Below are 19,331 nucleotides of genomic sequence, written 5' to 3'. Positions count from 1 at the left end.
ATAATACCACCATTACAATACAACATTTATTTCTCTTCCCTCCCAATCATTACCTTGCTATGTAAGCGAGCTATAGGAGCTACAAATTATTCCCCTTCTCAAGGCCGCAGCTTGGTCAGTAAGTCCTTGTAGTTTATGGAAGTTGCGAAAATGACTCTATTTAGGATATGTGTCAACGTGCTGTTTCTTGCTGTTCTATGGATTCTTGTTGACGACTTGAAGTGCTTCCTGCTGAGTAGGAAAGCTCTGTAAGATTAATTTTGAAAACAGGTTGTGCGATTCTTTAAATGTACAGCATTTTCAGTATATTAAGGAAATACAGTATATAGTATTGTGCATTGTATTGCTCTTCCCACCCAACAGTAAAATAAATAAAGCATCACATCTGTTTAATATATGACAGTTACAATATGTGATTGTACTTGTCCATATTATACTGTAGCTGTTCTAACATTATATTTGTAGTAGTATTTCATATTTAGTTGAGAGAGCCTACAAATTATTAAGGAAAGACTGCTCTAAAAAATATTCTTTTGGCTGGGGTTGAGTTATAAAGCATTTCCTGGAAAAATGTAAAGGTCTGAAAGTACCACTAGAAATAATTTTTCTGTTTACAATTTATTTTTTATAACTGTTGTATTTATTGGCATTTTGCGGGGTACAGAAAAGGAAAACCGGAAAATGGGGATTTAGTCAAACAATACAACCATGTAGCATAATGAACAGAAAGAAAGCAAAGCCGATAAGTGGGGGGGAGACGGGGGGTGGGGGGAGGGGGAAGGACATTACGGTGTCTGCCTGCAGCTCCACCATAAGAAAGCGGTATTTAGGGCAAAGCTTGCACAAAAGGCATTCCAGTCACCACTCTGCTCATACCTAAACATACCCTAAATTAGGTTAGAACAAAGTGGTAGATGGTCACTGCTCCCTTGAACTGCACCAAGCTTTAGAGAATAAAATCAGCTTTATTGAAACAAAATGCTGAACATCACAAACAGGAACACTGTGACGCGTTTCATCCCGACATGGGACTTCATCAAAGAGTAAAAACCCTGACACACAAGCATGTCGGGATGAAACGCGTCAGAATGTTCCTGTTTGTGATGTTCAGCATTTTGTTTCAATAAAGCTGATTTTATTCTCTAAAGCTTGGTGCAGTTCAAGGGATCAGTGACCATCTACCACTTTGTTCTAACCTATATCTATATCTATATCGGATGGAGCACGCAGGGATTATAGCAAGGGGGATACATATCCATTTTCCAGCGCAAGCGGCGGCGCCATCTGTTTGAATTCCGGAACGCGCCGTAGCGCTTGGCATGCTGGAATACAGGCGAGTTACAGCCTTCCATTAGCACAGCAGACAGCGTCTTCACCATTTACCGTGAGCACGGACCGGCTAGACGGGTAGCGAGGACACCGGTCGGGTAAGGGCAGCAGTTTGTATATTTATGTGAGCCTACGAGTGGCGTGCCTGCGGACGTGTCATCTCGCATCTCTATTACTCACTCTGCATTATAGCCCCCGTCCCGATAGGAATCTATTATACGCTACCCTGCTTTATCATTCATCTTTATATTATACTTGCAGTGAGATCCCTTCCCTTGTGGACTGTACATTGGCTGTAGGTGTTGCAATTTACCTATATGTGGCTTTGTAGCATCGGACTCAGTGTGTTTCATTCCCCACTTTTTTCTACCCTAAATTAGTGCTATGTCCACCCACAAACCGTGCCGGCCCTCAGAGGCAAACCAAGGGTCCCATATTAAGGCAAACGTATAGCATGCCTCTCTGAGGAATGCCGAAATTCTTTCCATAACTAACATATGCCAAATCCTGCGTTTCATGATATTTGGCTCCGCAAAATGTATGTTTTTTTTCCCAGATGGTCGCTGTACAGCATCTGGTAGCCGAGAGAATATGAGAACTCAATCTAGAGGAATATTTAGGGAGATCAGGCCAGAGGCCTGTCCAACAGAGCGACCCAATTGTTGGGATTCAGAGAGGTACCCAGTAGAGAATGTATAAAGAAGAATACTTGCCTCAAGAAAGGTACAAGCAGTTGACAAAACAATCATATGTGGGAGGGAGACCCGTTTTGGCCACATCCTCTGAAGCGCCCATAGGAGTGGGCACTTTTAATGGCATGTAGTCAAACCTGAGTTAGGTACCATTGGACTAATTTATTGGCATTCTCCTTACTTAATGACTTGGGCAGATCGAGCCCTTGGCTGCGGCCTCCCAGAGATTGACCCCGTAGTTCCTTCTCCTATATTAACATATATGCACACTTGTCAGTTTATTTAAATAAAGTCTCAATAGACTTGGACATGAAAAGGCAACACAAATTGCATTATATTTTGGCCCAGTAAAGGGGAACATGCTTAAAGCAGCAGTCCAAGCTGACGTTTATTTTATTTTATCCCCCCCCCCCCCTTTAATATGTGCATAAATACAATCCACACAATGGCAATTAAGCTAATTACTTATCAATCGATCCATTCTCCTGTGATCGATCAGCAAAGATTCGGATCGGGGTTCAGTAAATGGCTGTGAGTACAGCAAAAGAGGACCAAAGACGAAAAGTTCTTTGGGGAAGGTCATGTGACCAGGCAGTCACTAGATACAATTGGTGCACTGCTAGAGAGAGTGCAGGGCTCAAAAAGGGGTGTGTCAGAGCCTGTTTCAGAAGAGGAAGGGGATGTGACTTTGTGAATGGTTGCTGTAGAAACAAAATATGCTTGTTATATAATAATACATTAAAAATGTCATTTAGTTCTTTAAAAAAAAATGTATTTTGTCATAGTACAGAACTGATTTATGTTATTGCTTGTCTGCAGCTTTAAAGCCTAGAACTGTTTTTTTTTTTTTTTTTTTAAACCTCAAATGTGTATTAGTTTTTAGCATGTTCAAGGGAGTACAGAAAACAAAATAGGGAAGGAGAGGGTATTACAGAATAAAAAATTCCAAGGGTAAAGGGTACTGCTTATATACACAAATCAGAAAACATGCCGACACGCAGGACGGTTCAATATATTATGAAAGCAAAGATGATAGACTGACAGAGATAAGGCTTAGGCCGCGCTTATAGTGCCGGCAACAGCGACGTGGCGACGCTGATGTCACGCTGCAGTCCCTGGAAAAATCAAATTGAAATGACTTCCAGCGATCGTGACCAAGCCATCGCGCTTACTATAAGAGCACGCGATGGCGGCACAGTAGATGCAATAGTTGATAATAAAAAATGTCATTGTCATTATACTCCTAATTCTTTCGGACTCTAATTCCAAAAACACATGGTCACATCCTTAAATTCTCAGCAGAAGGAATTCAGAATGACATTGCAGGTATATACAGTGGCGGCCGCCTTTAATCTCCTGCGGCCGCCACCGCGGGATTTTTAAAAACGCGGGCAGATGCGGCGTTTTTTTGGCTTTTTCCGGCGCCACTGGCGTTTTTAATGTTAAGCGCCATTAGCGCTTGTCTGATGATGCGGCCGACGCGCGGAAAAGCCCGAGACAAATTGAAAACATCCCCACATTTTTACGGGTAAGTAGGAGGATAGGAGGGGCCGCAGCAGTAGCATGTGACGTTCTTGTGTTAGAACGATCATGGTTCCAGTGCACATTTTTGCAATGCAACATTCTGTACTACCCCAAAATGATCGCCTTACTCCAGCATGGTCAGGACAGTATGTTTGTATAACTTCCAGAGTGTTGATTCTTTAGACAAGAAAAGGTACATTCTGTACAGTAGTTTGCAGAATTATTCACCCCTTTACCAATAATGTATGCATAGTTTTTCAAATAAACTTTTTTTATTCTAAGCTACAATGCTGTAGTGGCTCAAAACTTAATACGGTTATATGAGGAGGTTAAATGTCAGCAAAGGAAATGTACAAAATGAAATTTACTGGTTGGATAAGTTTTCAGCCCCTTAAGTCAGTACTTGGTAGAAGCACCTTTTGCAGCAATTACTGCTATGTGTCTTTTTGGATAGGTTTCTATTAGCTTTGCACAGTAGGATGGTGACATTTTTGCCCATTCTTCATGCGAAAATTGATCCAGTTTTGATAAGTTTGTTGGGGAATAGTCAATGGATTGCAATCTTCAAGTTTCGCCATAAATGTTCGTTTGTATTCGAGTCAGGACTTTGACAGAGTCAATCAAGAACATTAATCTGCTTGTTCAACCACTCCAGTGTGTCTTTGGTTTTGTGCTTTGGGTCATTTTCCTGCGGAAATGTGATCTTCCTCCCCAGTTTAAGTTTTGGCTTACGTAAAAAGATTTTCCACAAGGATTCTATTGTACTTTGAACCATTCATTCTCTGCTCTATCCTGACTAGCATCCCAGTCCCTACTGAAGAGAAGCATCCCCATAACATGACAGTTGAAATGGTGTACACCGGGCGATGTGCAGTATTGGTCTCGTCTGACCACAAAACCTTTCTCCACGTCTGCAGTATCATCTATATGCTTTTTCGCAAACTTCATACGTGTTTTAAGATGAGTCTTTTTGAGTAATGGCTTCTTTCTTGCCACCCGTCCATATAGGCCAGCATTCTGCAGGGACTGCTGCCTTATTGTTGATGTGGGAACACTGCTGACTCCCATCACAGAACTTGAGAGATCTTTTAAGTTATTGTTGGCTTCAGAATGACATCACGTACCAGTTTCCAGCTTGGCCACCTGCTCACTTTGTGAGGACGACCTGATCTGTGTAGTGTGATGCATCCTCCACTTTTAAATGATGAACTTCACTGTGCTGAGAGGTATAATCAGCGCCTTTGAAATGTTTGTGTACCCTTCTCCTACTCTGTGCCTCTCTACCACTTTATCCCTGACTTATTGAGAAAGCTCCTTGGTCTTCATGGTTGCTTTGTTGGATCACTATGTAAGTTACAGCTGGAAAGTCTTTATGTACCTGAGGGAAATGATCTACAAATTAAACCACTTTGATTATATACAGGCTTAATCCATTTCACTAATTGTGTGACCTTTCAAATAATTAATTTGCACCTGAGCGGATATAGGGCTGCAGTAGAAAAGTGGTTGAATACTTATGTAACTGAGATTAATCTGTTTCTTTGTAAATCTTCTTTATATTCTATATGCATTTTCTAACTTTATCACTTTAGATTAGTTTTTGTAGATTCTACATGGGAAGTGTCATTTGAAAGCGTCTTTGAGTGCTCTCCGGTGCCAACAATATTTGAAAAATGTGCGGGGGAGATTGGGAATACTTCTGCAAACCACTGCAAGACTTTTGAGGTTTGTGGTATTACTGTGCCCATTACAAAAATACCTAGGCGCACAAAAAGGGAGAAAGAAAGGGGAGGGGAAAAGGTACAAAAAAAAATGGTCTCATTGATTTTTTTTTTTTTTTTTTTAAATGGTAAGTACAGATGTAGCAAAGCTTACGGTATGGAAGGGTTAATGCTGCGGGGGTCCCATTCAGAAGCATGGACCCTCCGCAGTACATCATGGCAGACACTGTTCCCAGCACCGTGGACTTTTGCTTGATCATTTGCAATGCTGAGGACAACAAGTCTTGTTATATCTGTATGGCACTCGCACAGGAATCTCTTTAAGGAAGCACATCTCCTACAGTATGGATGTTTGATCACCTCCCCCTGGAAGAATAGGCACTTTGCAGTTGATGCTTTGGTTCTGCTTTCCCCCAGGTCACAATACAGAAAACACCTCTGGGGAGAAATGTAGATCTTTTTTTTTAATTTCTTAGTTTAAAAAGTAATACATTCACATTAAATACAATAAATTCGAGCTTTGAGCAGAAGGCAAGTTGTGAGAAGCACACACCAAGACACCAACCTCTGCCTGTCTCCCGCAGTCTCTGTCCTCACAGTGATGTTGTCAGGGACCCAGGTGGACGCCTGAGAGACCCGAATTGAAGGCTTCCTCACTCGCCGATGTTGCTCTGTCTGATGCACACTCCTACATCCTACGCGTTTCACCCGTTGGCTTCTTCATGGGTGATTTAGGCTTGTGTAATACTGTCCCTTATATAGCCTAACGCTAACAACTTACATTCATTACTGAAATATAAATAATTCTATACCAAACAACAATGTAGCCACAATGCATTGTGACTTGGGGGAAAGTACCAGCAAAGCATCCACTGGAGTGCGTATTGCATGGGAGGTGATCAGACATCCATACTATTGGAGATGTGCGTCCTATAAACAGATTCCTCGTGGGAGTGCAATACTTACAATTTTAAAAATATATATTATTATTTTTTTTTTCCCCTCCTTTCTTTTTTCCGTTTTTTGTGTGCCTGAGTATTTTTTGTATTAAGACATTCTTTTCTATTCAAATGTTTGGGGTTGGGAGACCTTATGGCAGCACCTAATACGGATATCTTAGAGCAGGCCTGCACAACCAGTAAAGTGAGAAGGGCCGAACTGCTCCAAGGAAAAAAAATTTGGGCCGCACAGGTAAAATCATCATCATCATCTCTCCTCCAGCACCTCTCATCATCATCATCCTCATATATCTCCCCCAGCACCCTTCATCATCATCCTCATATCTCCCCCAGAACCCCTCACTATCAACCTTTGCGATACTCCCTATCTATCTCTCGTACCCCCATTTCTCCCCCTCACCCACACACATAATACTCCCCCTCGACATCAAACACATAATACCCCCCTGCACACCACACACATCCCACCCCCCTGCACCTCACATCCTTCTCCCCCCTGCACCTCCAATGACCCCCCCTGCCACCTCCAATACCCCCCCCCCTGCACCTCCAATCACCCCCCTCCCCGCACTTCAAATCGCGCCCCCCCCCCCCTGCACTTCCCTACCTTACCTTGGTTTGCGGTGGAGGAGGCGGCGGCGGCAGAGCAGGCAGGACTGCACGCTCTAGCAAGCAGCAGGCAGGAAGTGCCTCAATGCTAGAGCGCGCTGCTACCCTGCGTGGGGGAGAGCGAGTGACAGCGGGCTCGCGGGGGAGGGTGACAGCGGGCTCGCGGGGGAGGTTGACAGCGGGCTCGCGGGGGAGGGTGACAGCGGGCTCGCGGTGGGGCGGGAGGCGCAGGATAGCAGACTCGGGAGGGAGGGGGAGAGCAGAAAGCCGCCGTGGGCCGCACAGTGAGTGCAGGCCTGTCTTAGAGTAACTAATGTGATGTAGTATTTTGCTAAAAATTGTATGTTTTACTAATACTTATATTGGTGGTTTATTTTGCACTTTCTTCACTTTTTGTTTTATTTTATTACTGTACTTATACCGCTGGGCTGAGAAAATAAATGCATGGTGCATATTAAAAATGGATGCTTTCTGTTACCATGCCACAGCCACTTTGCTAACTAAAATATTCATGAACCTTGTGGGCTGATGTGACAGAGATGATTCTTTTTCACCTGCATAGAAAGTTAATTTATATACATTTTTTTTTCCTGTCAGCACCTTCATGTTCTAGACGAGGTTTGTACAGTAAGGCTCAGGGGCCAGAGAATCATGTCAGTTTCTATATACTTCTTGCCAGTCGCCACAAGCTTTGTTTGTTTATTTGAATTAAATGTAAAAAAAATGCACTCGGGAAAGGCTACATCGGTTTGAATGTATGTTTATGCAACACGTGTGCTTATGCGATCGCCTGATTTTACTAAAGCTTGATTTATCTGACATGTATCATGGCAAATGAAGCCTTTAAACATCCTTAAGTACTGGAATTACATTTTCACAGCTAAGCAGTTAAACAGAAATCTGTTACTAATACTGCTGTTCCTTATCCCCAAAACAATCCATGGTGAGTTAGATAGTAAAAGCTTGGTCACTTTTTATTTATTTATTTTTAATCTGGCAAAAGTACATTTAGAAAAACATACTGGATCAGGACACAAATGGTAAATCAAAGAAAATTATAGACTTACATTTTCCTTTTGGTCTCGCCAAGTTTCTTCTTTAATGTATCAAAAGAAAAGCAGCTATACAGAAAAAATATAATCGCACACACAGGGAAAGTTAACAGACGCACTCAAAAAATCGGGCAACGATGTTTAAGTCTGTTTGTTTAAGGTCACTGTGTGTTAAACATGACCTGCTCTCTCCTGCCTCGCGCTCTTAAAGTATTGAGGCAGGTGTCTGAGGATGGAGGAAACAAAGCAGAAAAACATGTGAAATCTTATTTTTATTTATTTTTTTAATCAGTACTGTTGTATTAGATAATGGTGACCCTTTTCTCCCTCTCTTCCACACCACTTAAGGCCATTTTTAATGAGTTTTAAAGCATCCTTCGATTTCTATAGAAAGTTTTAACCCACCTCCCAAGCAGAGCAAGATCTTTGCAATCATTTCCTGTTAAGGATAATTTGTTGCCAATGTTCCCAGCAGTTTGAGCTGTAAACTGTAACAATAGATATGTCACTTTAGGAATATCAGGTTTACATTGTTGGTGCGGAGTTACACTGACTGAAGGATTGACTGAAACTGAAAGGCAGCCGTTATGGTAGGCACACAATCAGGATTTTTACAGATTTATAATAGGAGCACCAAACGATTGCCAGCTTAGGTAATAATGTAGAATTATATGTATAAAAATAAGGCGGGGGAAGGGGAGAGGGGGGTGAATGCTGCTTTAAGTTGCATTCTGCCTTTCCAGATTGAGGTGAAAAAAATAAATACAATTACTGCTTGCTTGAAGTATTTTTACATTCAATAATGTGATTTTTACAATGTGTCCCAAAAGACTCTCATTCTGCTTTAATTGTCATCATGACTTTTCATGAATGGCATGACCCTCGTTTGAGGTATTTCTCATGGTCAAAATCTATATTGGCCCACAGAGTGGAAAAGACCAAATACAGTATATCCGGCTTTCGCACACACAACCCTGGAGTCTCTTGTGGCAAATTGCAAAAGGTCATAGATGAGGTAGACAGAGGGAGAAAAGAACCAGGTTAAATGGATATCAAGACGGGAAAACAGTATATCCAAACCTAACGTCTGTAATACTGTATGTGTCTGACTAAAGTTATTTTTCTGTGTACATTGTGAGTTAATTATTTAATTTTATAAATTGTGTATTTTTGAGTTTTTTGAGCATCTGATTTATACCTTTTTATATACCTATACCACTACTATTAAGGTTATGGTGGGTAAAAAAAAGTGACAAAAACCCTCCACAGTAAAGCATAAAGCAACTGTAAATATTACTGTATGTTCATTTGCATGTCTTAGACAGGTCTGCAACCCTGTCTTTCCCCATTGTCACCCAGCATACAGCGCTTTCACTGCAGCAAGGGATTCTGGGAAATGACATGCAAATGAGCACTCAGTGCCACCTTTTGTCTCAAGTTCGTATTACACAAGCCAATCTGTGGAGGGTTTTTGTCACTTTTTTTACCCACCATAACCTTAATAGTAGTGGTGATTACCTAGTCTAGTCTCAAACCTGCTTTGCCATTAAGACCAACCTCACACTGATGATACCCATCAAGGTTGAAACATGTCTGTGAGTGGGTTTAATGGCTTCGCAGCTCATCCCAGCTTCTGTCTAAAAGCTGTGTTTAAAACAGCTTGAGGATTGGCTTGTGTAATACGAGCTTGAGACAAAAGGTGGCACTGAGTGCTCATTTGCATGTCATTTCCCAGAATCCCTTGCTGCAATGGAAGCGCTGTATGCTGGGTGACAATGGGGAAAGACAGGGTTGCAGACCTGTCTAAGACATGCAAATGAACATACAGTAATATTTACAGTTGCTATATATAGATGGATAGATAGATATAATTTTTTTTTTTTTAAGTATAATTTAAACATGGAAAATTGTAAAGATGTGTTGAAATCTGTCATGTTTACCAGCAATGTTAGAAAATCAATAAAAAGAACAATGAAAAACAAAATCTATATTGGGTATAAATGTATTTTTCTGAGTGTTCAGACTATTTCCAAGCAGCACGAGTTTCTAAAAAGTCCCACCATTATGGAGCTGTAACTGAACAAACTTAATAAAGTATGAACATGTAAATGTTGAAATACTATTAGCATGAAAACCGAAATGACTTCACTGACATTCAATGTCTTTTTTATTTACCGTATGATCGTTCATTAGCTTAAAAACGAGTTTTCTGTGGTTTGAGCAAGTGTTCGAGCCATGTGCTTTCTACAGCTACAGGAAAGTAGGTGGGAATGTGTAAAGTTTCTAAAAGTAACTGCTTATTCCCCCCGCCCCCCGCCCCATGGTTTGCCTGCTTGACAATTTGGGGGAAAGCCAGTGTGTATATGTAATGCTCTGCATGCACAATGCAGGTGGATGTTTTTATGGGTAATGTCAGTGTTTTTCAACAGGAGTTCTTAGGTCTCCTTGGGTTCCCCAGGTATCCCTAAAGGGTTCCCTGCAATTTTCAGGTCATTTCAAAATTTTACCTAATACAGAAGAATTTACAATACATCTGATTTCAGACGCGCTGTTAGAGAGGGTTTGGGTTGCTTATGTAGCCATACTGGTTTCCTTAGCTACTAGTCTGCCCTCCCTGGCCGAATGTCCTGGCAAGAGTAGGCCTGCCAGGAGTTATCATGGGTTTTCCCCACTCACAGTAGCTTCTTGATTGACAGGGGAGGCGGTGTGGCTAGGCCTGTGTGTGTCCAATTAGGGACTCAGACCTAGTACCTACTTCCCTTGTACTTAAGGAGCTGCGCTGCTAAATTTATTGAGTGCCTCTACCTCCTTGAGAGAGGCGGGTCTACCCAAAACAATTGTGCAGGGTTCTGCCAATCTGTATTCCCTCCCCTAGGGGAGTGGATGGGAGACTATACCGCTTACTCCACCAGGGAGTAAGGGAATAGCAAGGACTGCTTTTTTTTTATTATTGACTGCCAGACAGAAACTGAACCGGGGGCCATATTGTGTCCACTGGAGAATTATTCTTGTCCGGTGGACACACTGGCAAGTATCTTGGAAACTGAGCCGTCCACCTGGATTCACCAGAGGATCCCCTCTTCCTGTCATGGACAAAAAATGAGCAACAGATTGTGTCTAAATCATTTAAATATTTAAACCGCATTCTGTCTGTGCACTGCACTACAGACTGAGTGACGTTTCTGTCATGTTAGTTAGTGGCACTTTCATGTTTTGTGAACTGAATGGGACCATAGAACTAGGAATATAGCATTATTACAATGAGTGTCCTAATTGCTGTAAAATCTAGATGTAGCACTACATTTAACATTTCTGTAAGGTAAAACGTGTGTGGTTTTTGTTTCTGCCTTTTTTCATTTGCATGTTTCCTGGAGTAATTCTTACCATTTCTTTATTTTGTTTTGGAAATTGTACATTCATGTATTTCTATTTTTGAGCAGTGTGTGGAAGCTGTTTTTTTTGTTTTGTTATAGGATAGAATGATTGTACTATCTAATAATTAATAGTAAAGTACGATTTCTTGGGGGGAAATATGCACATGTTTATGTTGTGAATACCTTTAGCAGAACTTGGTGTACTTGAAAAAAATAATAATAGAGAATAAATCTGCAATGTGTTTCAAAACGTTGTATATTACCTGTATGCTAGCAATTATTTATTTATTTATAACATGTTTTACCAGGCCAACTCATGGTTGTAACCTCTAACTGTATATTATTTATTTATCAAATGTTTTTCCAGGAAGAATACATTGAGAGTTACCTCTCTTTTTCAAGTATGTCCTGGGCACAGAGTTATGATGACAAATAATACATGGTTACAAGTACATAGTTACATAAGTGAACAGGGTATACATTATATACAAGACATTGCATGCACAGTTACAGATAATATATATTATAGGCATATGTAACAGTTACAGACCAGATTTAAATGTGAGACAGCCTTAGTTTTGAAGGAACTTAGACTGGTGGCGGCTGTGAGAGTCTCCGGTAGACTGTTCCAGTTGTGAGGTGCACGGTAAGTGAAGGAGGAGCGGCCGGATACTTTGCTGAGCCTTGGGACCATGAACAGTCTTTTGGAGTCGGATCTCAGATGGCAAGTGTGACGGTGAAGGGGTAACCAGGCTCACTAGTAAAGGTTAAGCCCACTTGGTTGCCCCTGATCCGTGTTTTGGGGTTCTAGAGTGTCATCTCTTGGACCTGACTGTTGTATATGCATTACTGTGACTGTGTGTAAAATGATGCAACAATAAAGAATCTTAGTGTTTTTTTTACCTTTCATGGGGTGCTGGGACCAGGAGATTGCTAGGCTATGAGTTTCAGAGTGGGTTTGACGGAGAGAGTCTTTGCAGATTGTGCCTATGTAGTAGGGTTCCTGAGTTACAGGATACCCCAAAGATGTACCCGGGAATCAGGTAAGATTCTCGGATACATTGAAGCACTCTGCTCTGGTCAAACCCCTACCCTGGAAAAACGTTCTTGCGACTCACCACTAGGATTCCTGCTACCGCACCGTCCCGCAAGGTAAGTGGGGAATAAGGGGTTAATGTATCCCTGCACCATACCAGGGGTCCCTAGTATAAGGGGTGATGCCCAGTTCATGCCCAGACCACCCTAACCCTGGTATAGGGGTTCAGGGGTTGCTCCAGTCATGACTGAGGCTTTTATTAAAATTAAAAGATATCTAAGTTTGCAGAGTATAAGGGATATGGCTTGTGGGCATGAAACAGTTCACATTTTCACTCTATCCCTCACACCAAAAGACTTAGGACATTTTAATAAGAAAATGTATAAAGTATATTTTATTAAACTGATAGCTTTTAAAATATAGTATGCTGGTACATTGAAACCTAAGCTGGGTTTTTCACTGTTTGGACTCTGAGGGGGGCTTATGGGCTACCAGAGTGTGGTGCCATTAAGTCTGCCCTAGGCCCGCACACTGAGTCACACTTGTGGCCAGATGTGTGAACGCCATCTGGACAGGATGGCTGAGTGAAGTACCCACGTCCTGGGATGAATACAGGCCGGTCCGGCCAGCAGTCCCCTCCCTAGACGTGGAGGCACCAAGCCCTGCGGGGGGTTCTGCATAGCAAGTAGGCAAGATGGCGGGTTTCACACATCCCCTGTGCCCTGCTGAAGCTCCAGGTGCCCGGCTTCACAAGACTGGCAAACAGCTGAGTGGCTAGCAGTAAAGTTCCCACACTGCGGGTTGTTGGTAATGCTTCGGGACTGGCTTTGGAAAGGATATAAAAAAGTTAGTAGCCAGCCCAGAGAGTGTCCCAAGTTGTGTTCCAAGTTTTAAGTGAGTTCTAAGTAAGTGATCTAAGATTATCAGATGCTAAGTGTCCAGTTTCAGTCTGCAGCAAGAAAGAAAATGGGCTTCAGCAGAAAGCTGCCTGGATATTTTCTGTCCTGTTTTGTAACTGTGATCAGGGTGAGGATTCCCTGCGCTTAGGAGAGTCTAGTTTTGTATCCCAGGTCCAAGTAAGTGTGTTTTCTTCCTGCTATTTGTAACCCATTGTGTGTATGTCTGTTTCCGCGAAATAAATCATAATTTGTGCTACTCTTTGGTTTTGCTCAGTGAAATGATCCTGGTTATAAAGGTGTAATGTCCTGGTCGCCCATGACAATAAGTGCTACATGTGGTAGGGGTGAGGAGCTTGTTCAGATAGACGGGTAGCTTGCCCAGAAAGTATTTGAAGGCAAGACAGTTGAAATAAACTTTGCGCCTAGACTCAAGTGATGACCAATCTAGCTCTTTGAGCATTTCGCAGTGATGTGTGCTGTAGTTGCATTGGAGAAGAAAACGGCATATTGAATTGAAAAGGGTATCAAGTTTGCTAAGGTGGGTTTGAGGTGCCGTGCCATATACTATGTCCCCATTGTCGATAATTGGCATTAGCATCTGCTGTGCGATACGCTATCTGACCAGCAGACTTAGGGAGGATTTGTTCCTGTAAAGTACACCTAGTTTGGCATAGGTTTTGGATGTCAGGCTATCAATGTGCATCTCAAATGTTAAATGGGAGTCAAACACTATGCCCAAGTATTTAAAACTAGTAACAGGAGTTAGGGTGGTATTAGCGTTGGTTCTGATCTGGAGATCAGTCATTGGAAGCTTTAAAAATGTAGCCTTGGTCCCAAATACCATAAACACAGTCTTGTCAGTGTTGAGAAACAGTTTGTTTTGGGAAATCCAATTTTCAAGTCTCAAAAAGTCAGATTGAAGTATGTGTTCAAGGTCGGAGAGGCTAGGGCTGTGTGCATATAAGATTGTGTCATCTGCATACATGTGTATTGAAGCTCCCTTACAAGCTGCAGGAAGATCATTGATGAACACTGAGAAGAGTAGGGGCCCCAGAACAGAGTCTTGCAAGACACCACAGGTGATATCCAGAGAGTTGGAATGAAAACAGTTTAAAGCATGCTTTCCTATTCCAGAGCACTGGAGTTTGTTAAGCAAGATAACATGATCAACAGTATCAAAAGCCTTTGCAAAATCAAGGAATATTGCACCAGTGAGTTGTCCCAGTTCCATTCCACACTGGATTTCATTGCAAACTTTTAGCACGGTAGTTACTGTGGAGTGTTTCGGGCGAAATTGGCTAGGGAAACTTGTCTTGGTATAGTAATCGCTTAGTTGGGAGCAAACACATTTTTCCATGACTTTGGATAGTATTGGAGATTGGACTGTAGTTTGAAACAGTGTTTTTGTCCCCAATTTTGAAGTTTGGGACAACTCTGGCAGTTTTTTAGGCCTTAGGGATGTGGCCTGCAGACAGAATAGAGTTGACTTTGAAAGCCATTGATTTGGCAATGGCTGGGGCCATTATCTTAGGAACTTAGATTGTAGTAAGTCAGGTCCACATTGGCTGCTTAGTTTTAATTTGAGAAGCGCTTGTGTAATCTCCTCTTCAGATACTGGGACAAATTGAAAATTGTGAGCAGTGTTGGGAGAGGGTGGGGCTATTAGGTTACTCTCAGAATGAGGTTCATGTTTGTGGTTTGGGTTGTGCTTCGCTAATAAGTTAGTAGCACACCCGCAAAGTAATCATTGAATGCATTTACAATGTCAGTGGGATTTGTCAGAGTAAGCGTGAGTTGAGAGGCATTGCCTCTTTCTTTCTACTGAACATGAATGCAGTCGTGCAGAGTAACTGATGTAAGACTAGAACTAAGCATGTTCATTGGCTTGTGCACAATAAAGTAAGGGACATGTAATCATTGCCTGAAAATCAATAATGGCATGGCATACTGCTCCTTGAGCACCACAAGCCTACACAGAAATAGTTTTACATCGGCTTTTGCCTGGCAACAAACCCCTTTAGTGCTGCTTTGCAATGCACTGACATACGAAATACAATTATGGTGAGGTTGTATGCTTCCCAATGCATAATTTAAATTGTAAGCTTTTTTTGTTTGTTTGTTTAATTTTCCAGCAGCAGGCACATTTTAGTGTATTTTCTATTACATGTAACACTTGGTATTTATATTTAATCCAACCATTGGGTGATTGTTTATCCTCACTCCCTGCCATTTGATTTTCTTTTCCTTTACTAACATAACGGCTATTCAGAATATATTTTAAACTGTACTTGAAGCAGTTCAATTCAGTTATTAATCTGACGTGGAGTGAAGTAAACACAATAAAACCGGTTGGGATTTTTTTTGTATGAAATGTCTATATACACCAGTGGGAGGCAACAAGATTTACTTCTTTTGAGCCCTCGAAATGGCTGAACATTATATGCATGCAGCTTTTCACTGCCCCCTCCGGTAGACTGCTTAATTCCGACGTGCTAGTGAATACTGTCCTGCTCCTCTTCTTAGTGATTAGCACAGAAGAGGAGAGGCCCAGTATTTACTACATAATCGTACTGTCATTAAGCAGCCTAGAGAGCAGGGAAAAGATCCCACCCACCACAACAATATCTATGAACTAGGCTGTGATAGCAAGCTGCTGGGGCAGCCAGTGGTTGGGAGCTGCAGATGAAGCCCCAATAGACGACTCTTGCTCACCAATGATATATCAAGAGATACTTTTCTTAGACAGCGTTTTATTTTTTAACCATCACTTTGGTCTCTTCACTTAGGTGGTAATTCAATATACTCCGAAGGCGCGATCGGTCGAAACCACGATTAGCCGCTTCAGAGTTCATTGAATTATTCCATTAGTATCTACAGATGTCTTTGCAGTACATTACAGAGCTACATGTCACCTGCTTTTGCAACAGTAGAGGCATGGACAGCGATTCACAAAGTAAAGTTTTCCTGATGGCAGTAGGTTTTCCAGAAGTCCCAAAAAGTGCATACTAATATCTCAAGAAAATTGTAGTTGGTAACTTCTTACTCTAGAAATTTTGCTTATTAGCCACATTACTTAAATAACCAGCAATAGAGAGAAACTAATAAGACATTAACCAATGTTACAAAAGTTATAGAGCGAATACGTTGTCAAGACCAGTAAGATTAGATTAAAGGTAAAAGTGAGACATGATTTAAGAGAATCTACAGTAAGATGGGTCTTTACAGAGACCAGGAAAAGGTTGGGAAACCATGATGCTTGCTTATAAAGGTAGAATCCATCCCTTTTCCCAATGTTTCCCAATGTTTTATAAGAAAAAATGTCCATGCAGTTCATTAGAAATGGTATTTAATTACCTACCACCTCTTTGAACTACAAGCTAGCATGTATTGTATAATGAATACCCTAACGGCACAATACCACGGCTTCAGATAGTTCTAGGACATTAAAAGAATGTGTTGATGTTTCATTACTAGTTTCGGTGCCCTTTTAGCAGTGCATATTCCTTTTTTAATTAAAAGTAAATAATTGTGTTTAATTAGCCATTTGATCGGACCTAATACTTTGTTTGTTTTCATTCATCCCACAGGCTGCTCTGTACCGTCTCAGTGGAGACTGGAATCCTCTGCACATTGACCCAAGTTTTGCTGCACTTGGAGGTTAGCCATTAATGAGATCTATTTTGACAAAAAAATGAATGTGTGGATCATATTCTTGATCTTTGTCATTTAGCACGGTCATCATTTTCATGTCAGACTTACTTTGTTACCTCACATTGAAGTATAAAGAGAAAATGCAATTTCTGATTGGGAACAAATGCTACACTGACACAGAAATAATGTTTTTTAAATTAGTTTTTTTTGTTGTAAGTGTTGCAGTGCCATTTAAACACATTTGCAAAATGAATGTAAACAAGAAGAATATCAGTGGAAAAACCAGGGGAGAATAGTAAAGTTGCCGTAATCTCAGCGTCCTACAGGTCTGCCATAGCTCGTCTGTCTCCCTGTGTCTGTGCATCCAGCGTGCTCATTCAGTGGAGTGGTACAGTATATTGCGGAGGTTTGAATTCAGACTTCTGTTAAGGTTTTGTGCGTGCAATATCTGTAAGTGTAATAGCTTACAGAGGGTAGTCCACAAATCGATTAGCACATTGACCTGTCTAACTTTCGACCTGTCTTCCTCCTGCCGTTTGCCTCTAAACTCCTTGAACGTCTTGTATTCTCTCGCTTGCCCCATTTTCTCAACACCTATTCTCTCTTAGACCCTCTACAATCTGGCTTCCGCACTGCTCACTCCCCGGAAACAGCCCTCACTAAAATAACTGACGACCTCCATGCTGCCAAAGACAGAGGTCATTACACTCTGCTCATATTACTCGACCTCTCTGCAGCATTTGACACCGTGGACCACCCTCTTCTCCTTCATATTCTCTATACTCTTGGTATTCGGAACAAAGCTCTATCCTGGATCTCATCCTACCTCTCCCATCGTATTTTCAGTGTCTCTTCTGCTAACACCTGCTCCTCCTCTATTGATCTCTCTGTGGGGGTTCCCCAGGGCTCTGTCCTGGGACCTCTTCTTTTTTCTCTGTACACACTCTCTCCAGGTGACCTGATAACATCTTTTGGGTTTAATTATCACCTTTATGCTAACGACACACAAATATACTTTTCAACACCCGACCTTACACCTGCTGTATAAACCAAAGTTTCTGAATGTCTCTCTGCTATATCATCCTGGATGGCCCTCCGCCGCCTTAAACTCAACATGGCTAAAACAGAGCTCCTCATACTTCCTCCCAAACCTGGCCCTGCTACCTCCTTCCACATTACTGTTGGAACTACGATCATTCACCCAGTAGCCCAAGCACGCTGCCTAGGGGTCACACTCGACTCCTCTCTCACATTTAAAACATTTCTAAAGCCTGTTTCTTTTTCCTCTGCAATATAACAAAGATACGCCCTTTCCTCTGTTGCTCGACTGCTAAAACTCTGACTCAGGCCCTCATTCTCTCCCATCTTGATTACTGTAACCTCCTGCTGTCCGGCCTTCCTGCCTCTCACCTGTCTCCCCTACAATCTATCCTAAACGCTGCTGCCAGAGTCACACTACTCTTTTCTAGATCTGTCTCAGCATCTCCCCTCATGAAATCCCTCTCCTGGCTTCCGATCAAATCCCGCATCTCACACTCCATTCTTCTCCTCGCTTTTAAAGCTTTATACTCTTCTGCCCCTCCTCTCAGCCCTAATTTCTTGTTATGCACCATCCAGACTCTTGCGTTCTTCTCAAGGATGTTTTCTTTCTACCCCCTTTGTATCTAAAGCCCTCTCCCGCCTTAAACCCTTTTCACTGACTGTCCAACACCTCTGGAATGCCCTTCCTCTCAGTACCCGACTAGCACCCTCTCTATCCACCTTTAAGACCCACCTTAAGATACACTTGCTTAAAGAAGCATATGAATAGCTCTGTGAATATTCTGAACACGTGATACATAAAGCTTGGCCCCCTGCAGACACACTTACCAGAACTCCCTCCTACTGTCTCTGTACGTTCTCCCTACCTACCAATTAGACTGTAAGCTCCTCGGGGCAGGGACTCTCTGTGTATTTATCAAATATTTTACCAGGAAAGAAACTACATTGAATCTCGCCTCTCATTTTCAAGGATATGCTGGGCACATAATTAATCTTGGCATCGTTACAGATACAAACATGTTTAAAGTAGCAAACAACCAGAGTCTTGAAAGAACTCGGATATCTTATAATGTTTCTTCTTTCCAGGATTTGAAAGACCTATTTTACATGGACTGTGTACATTTGGATTTTCTGCACGGCATGTTTTGAAGCACTTTGCAAATAACGATGTGACTAAGTTTAAGGCAATAAAGGTAAGAGGTATTTTTCTTCTTAAGATTTGATGGGTTTATTAAGGTATAATGTAATGTAAATTACACGTGCTCTAAAAAAGGTAAACAAGGAGACAATTATTATGTTTATACTCTTGTGGAATTTGGCTCCTCTGTTGCAACGTTACAAGACCATTTTATTTAAAGTACTGTAGGGCGGACGAGTATTCTAAAACAAATCTGGGTCAATCACCAACAAGACCCAGGTACATGCTGGGTACATGCTGCAACAT

The 19,331-nt window shown here is 41.7% G+C and overlaps 1 protein-coding gene across 1 annotated transcript in view; it reads left to right on the top strand.

The window, feature by feature from the left end:
- The window catches only part of HSD17B4 (hydroxysteroid 17-beta dehydrogenase 4), a 155,279-nt gene that overhangs the window by 111,859 nt on the left and 24,089 nt on the right, over positions 1 to 19,331 (top strand). The window contains exons 16-17 of the mRNA XM_075601069.1: positions 16,783 to 16,852; positions 18,974 to 19,080. Of these exons, the coding sequence (XP_075457184.1) occupies positions 16,783 to 16,852; positions 18,974 to 19,080 (177 nt within the window). The remainder of the gene's footprint in view (positions 1 to 16,782; positions 16,853 to 18,973; positions 19,081 to 19,331) is intronic.

This window comes from Ascaphus truei, chromosome 1 (assembly GCF_040206685.1).
Source record: "Ascaphus truei isolate aAscTru1 chromosome 1, aAscTru1.hap1, whole genome shotgun sequence".
Lineage (NCBI taxonomy): Eukaryota > Metazoa > Chordata > Amphibia > Anura > Ascaphidae > Ascaphus > Ascaphus truei.
Note: the sequence above shows the minus strand (reverse complement) of the source record. Positions and strands in the feature narration are given on the sequence as shown.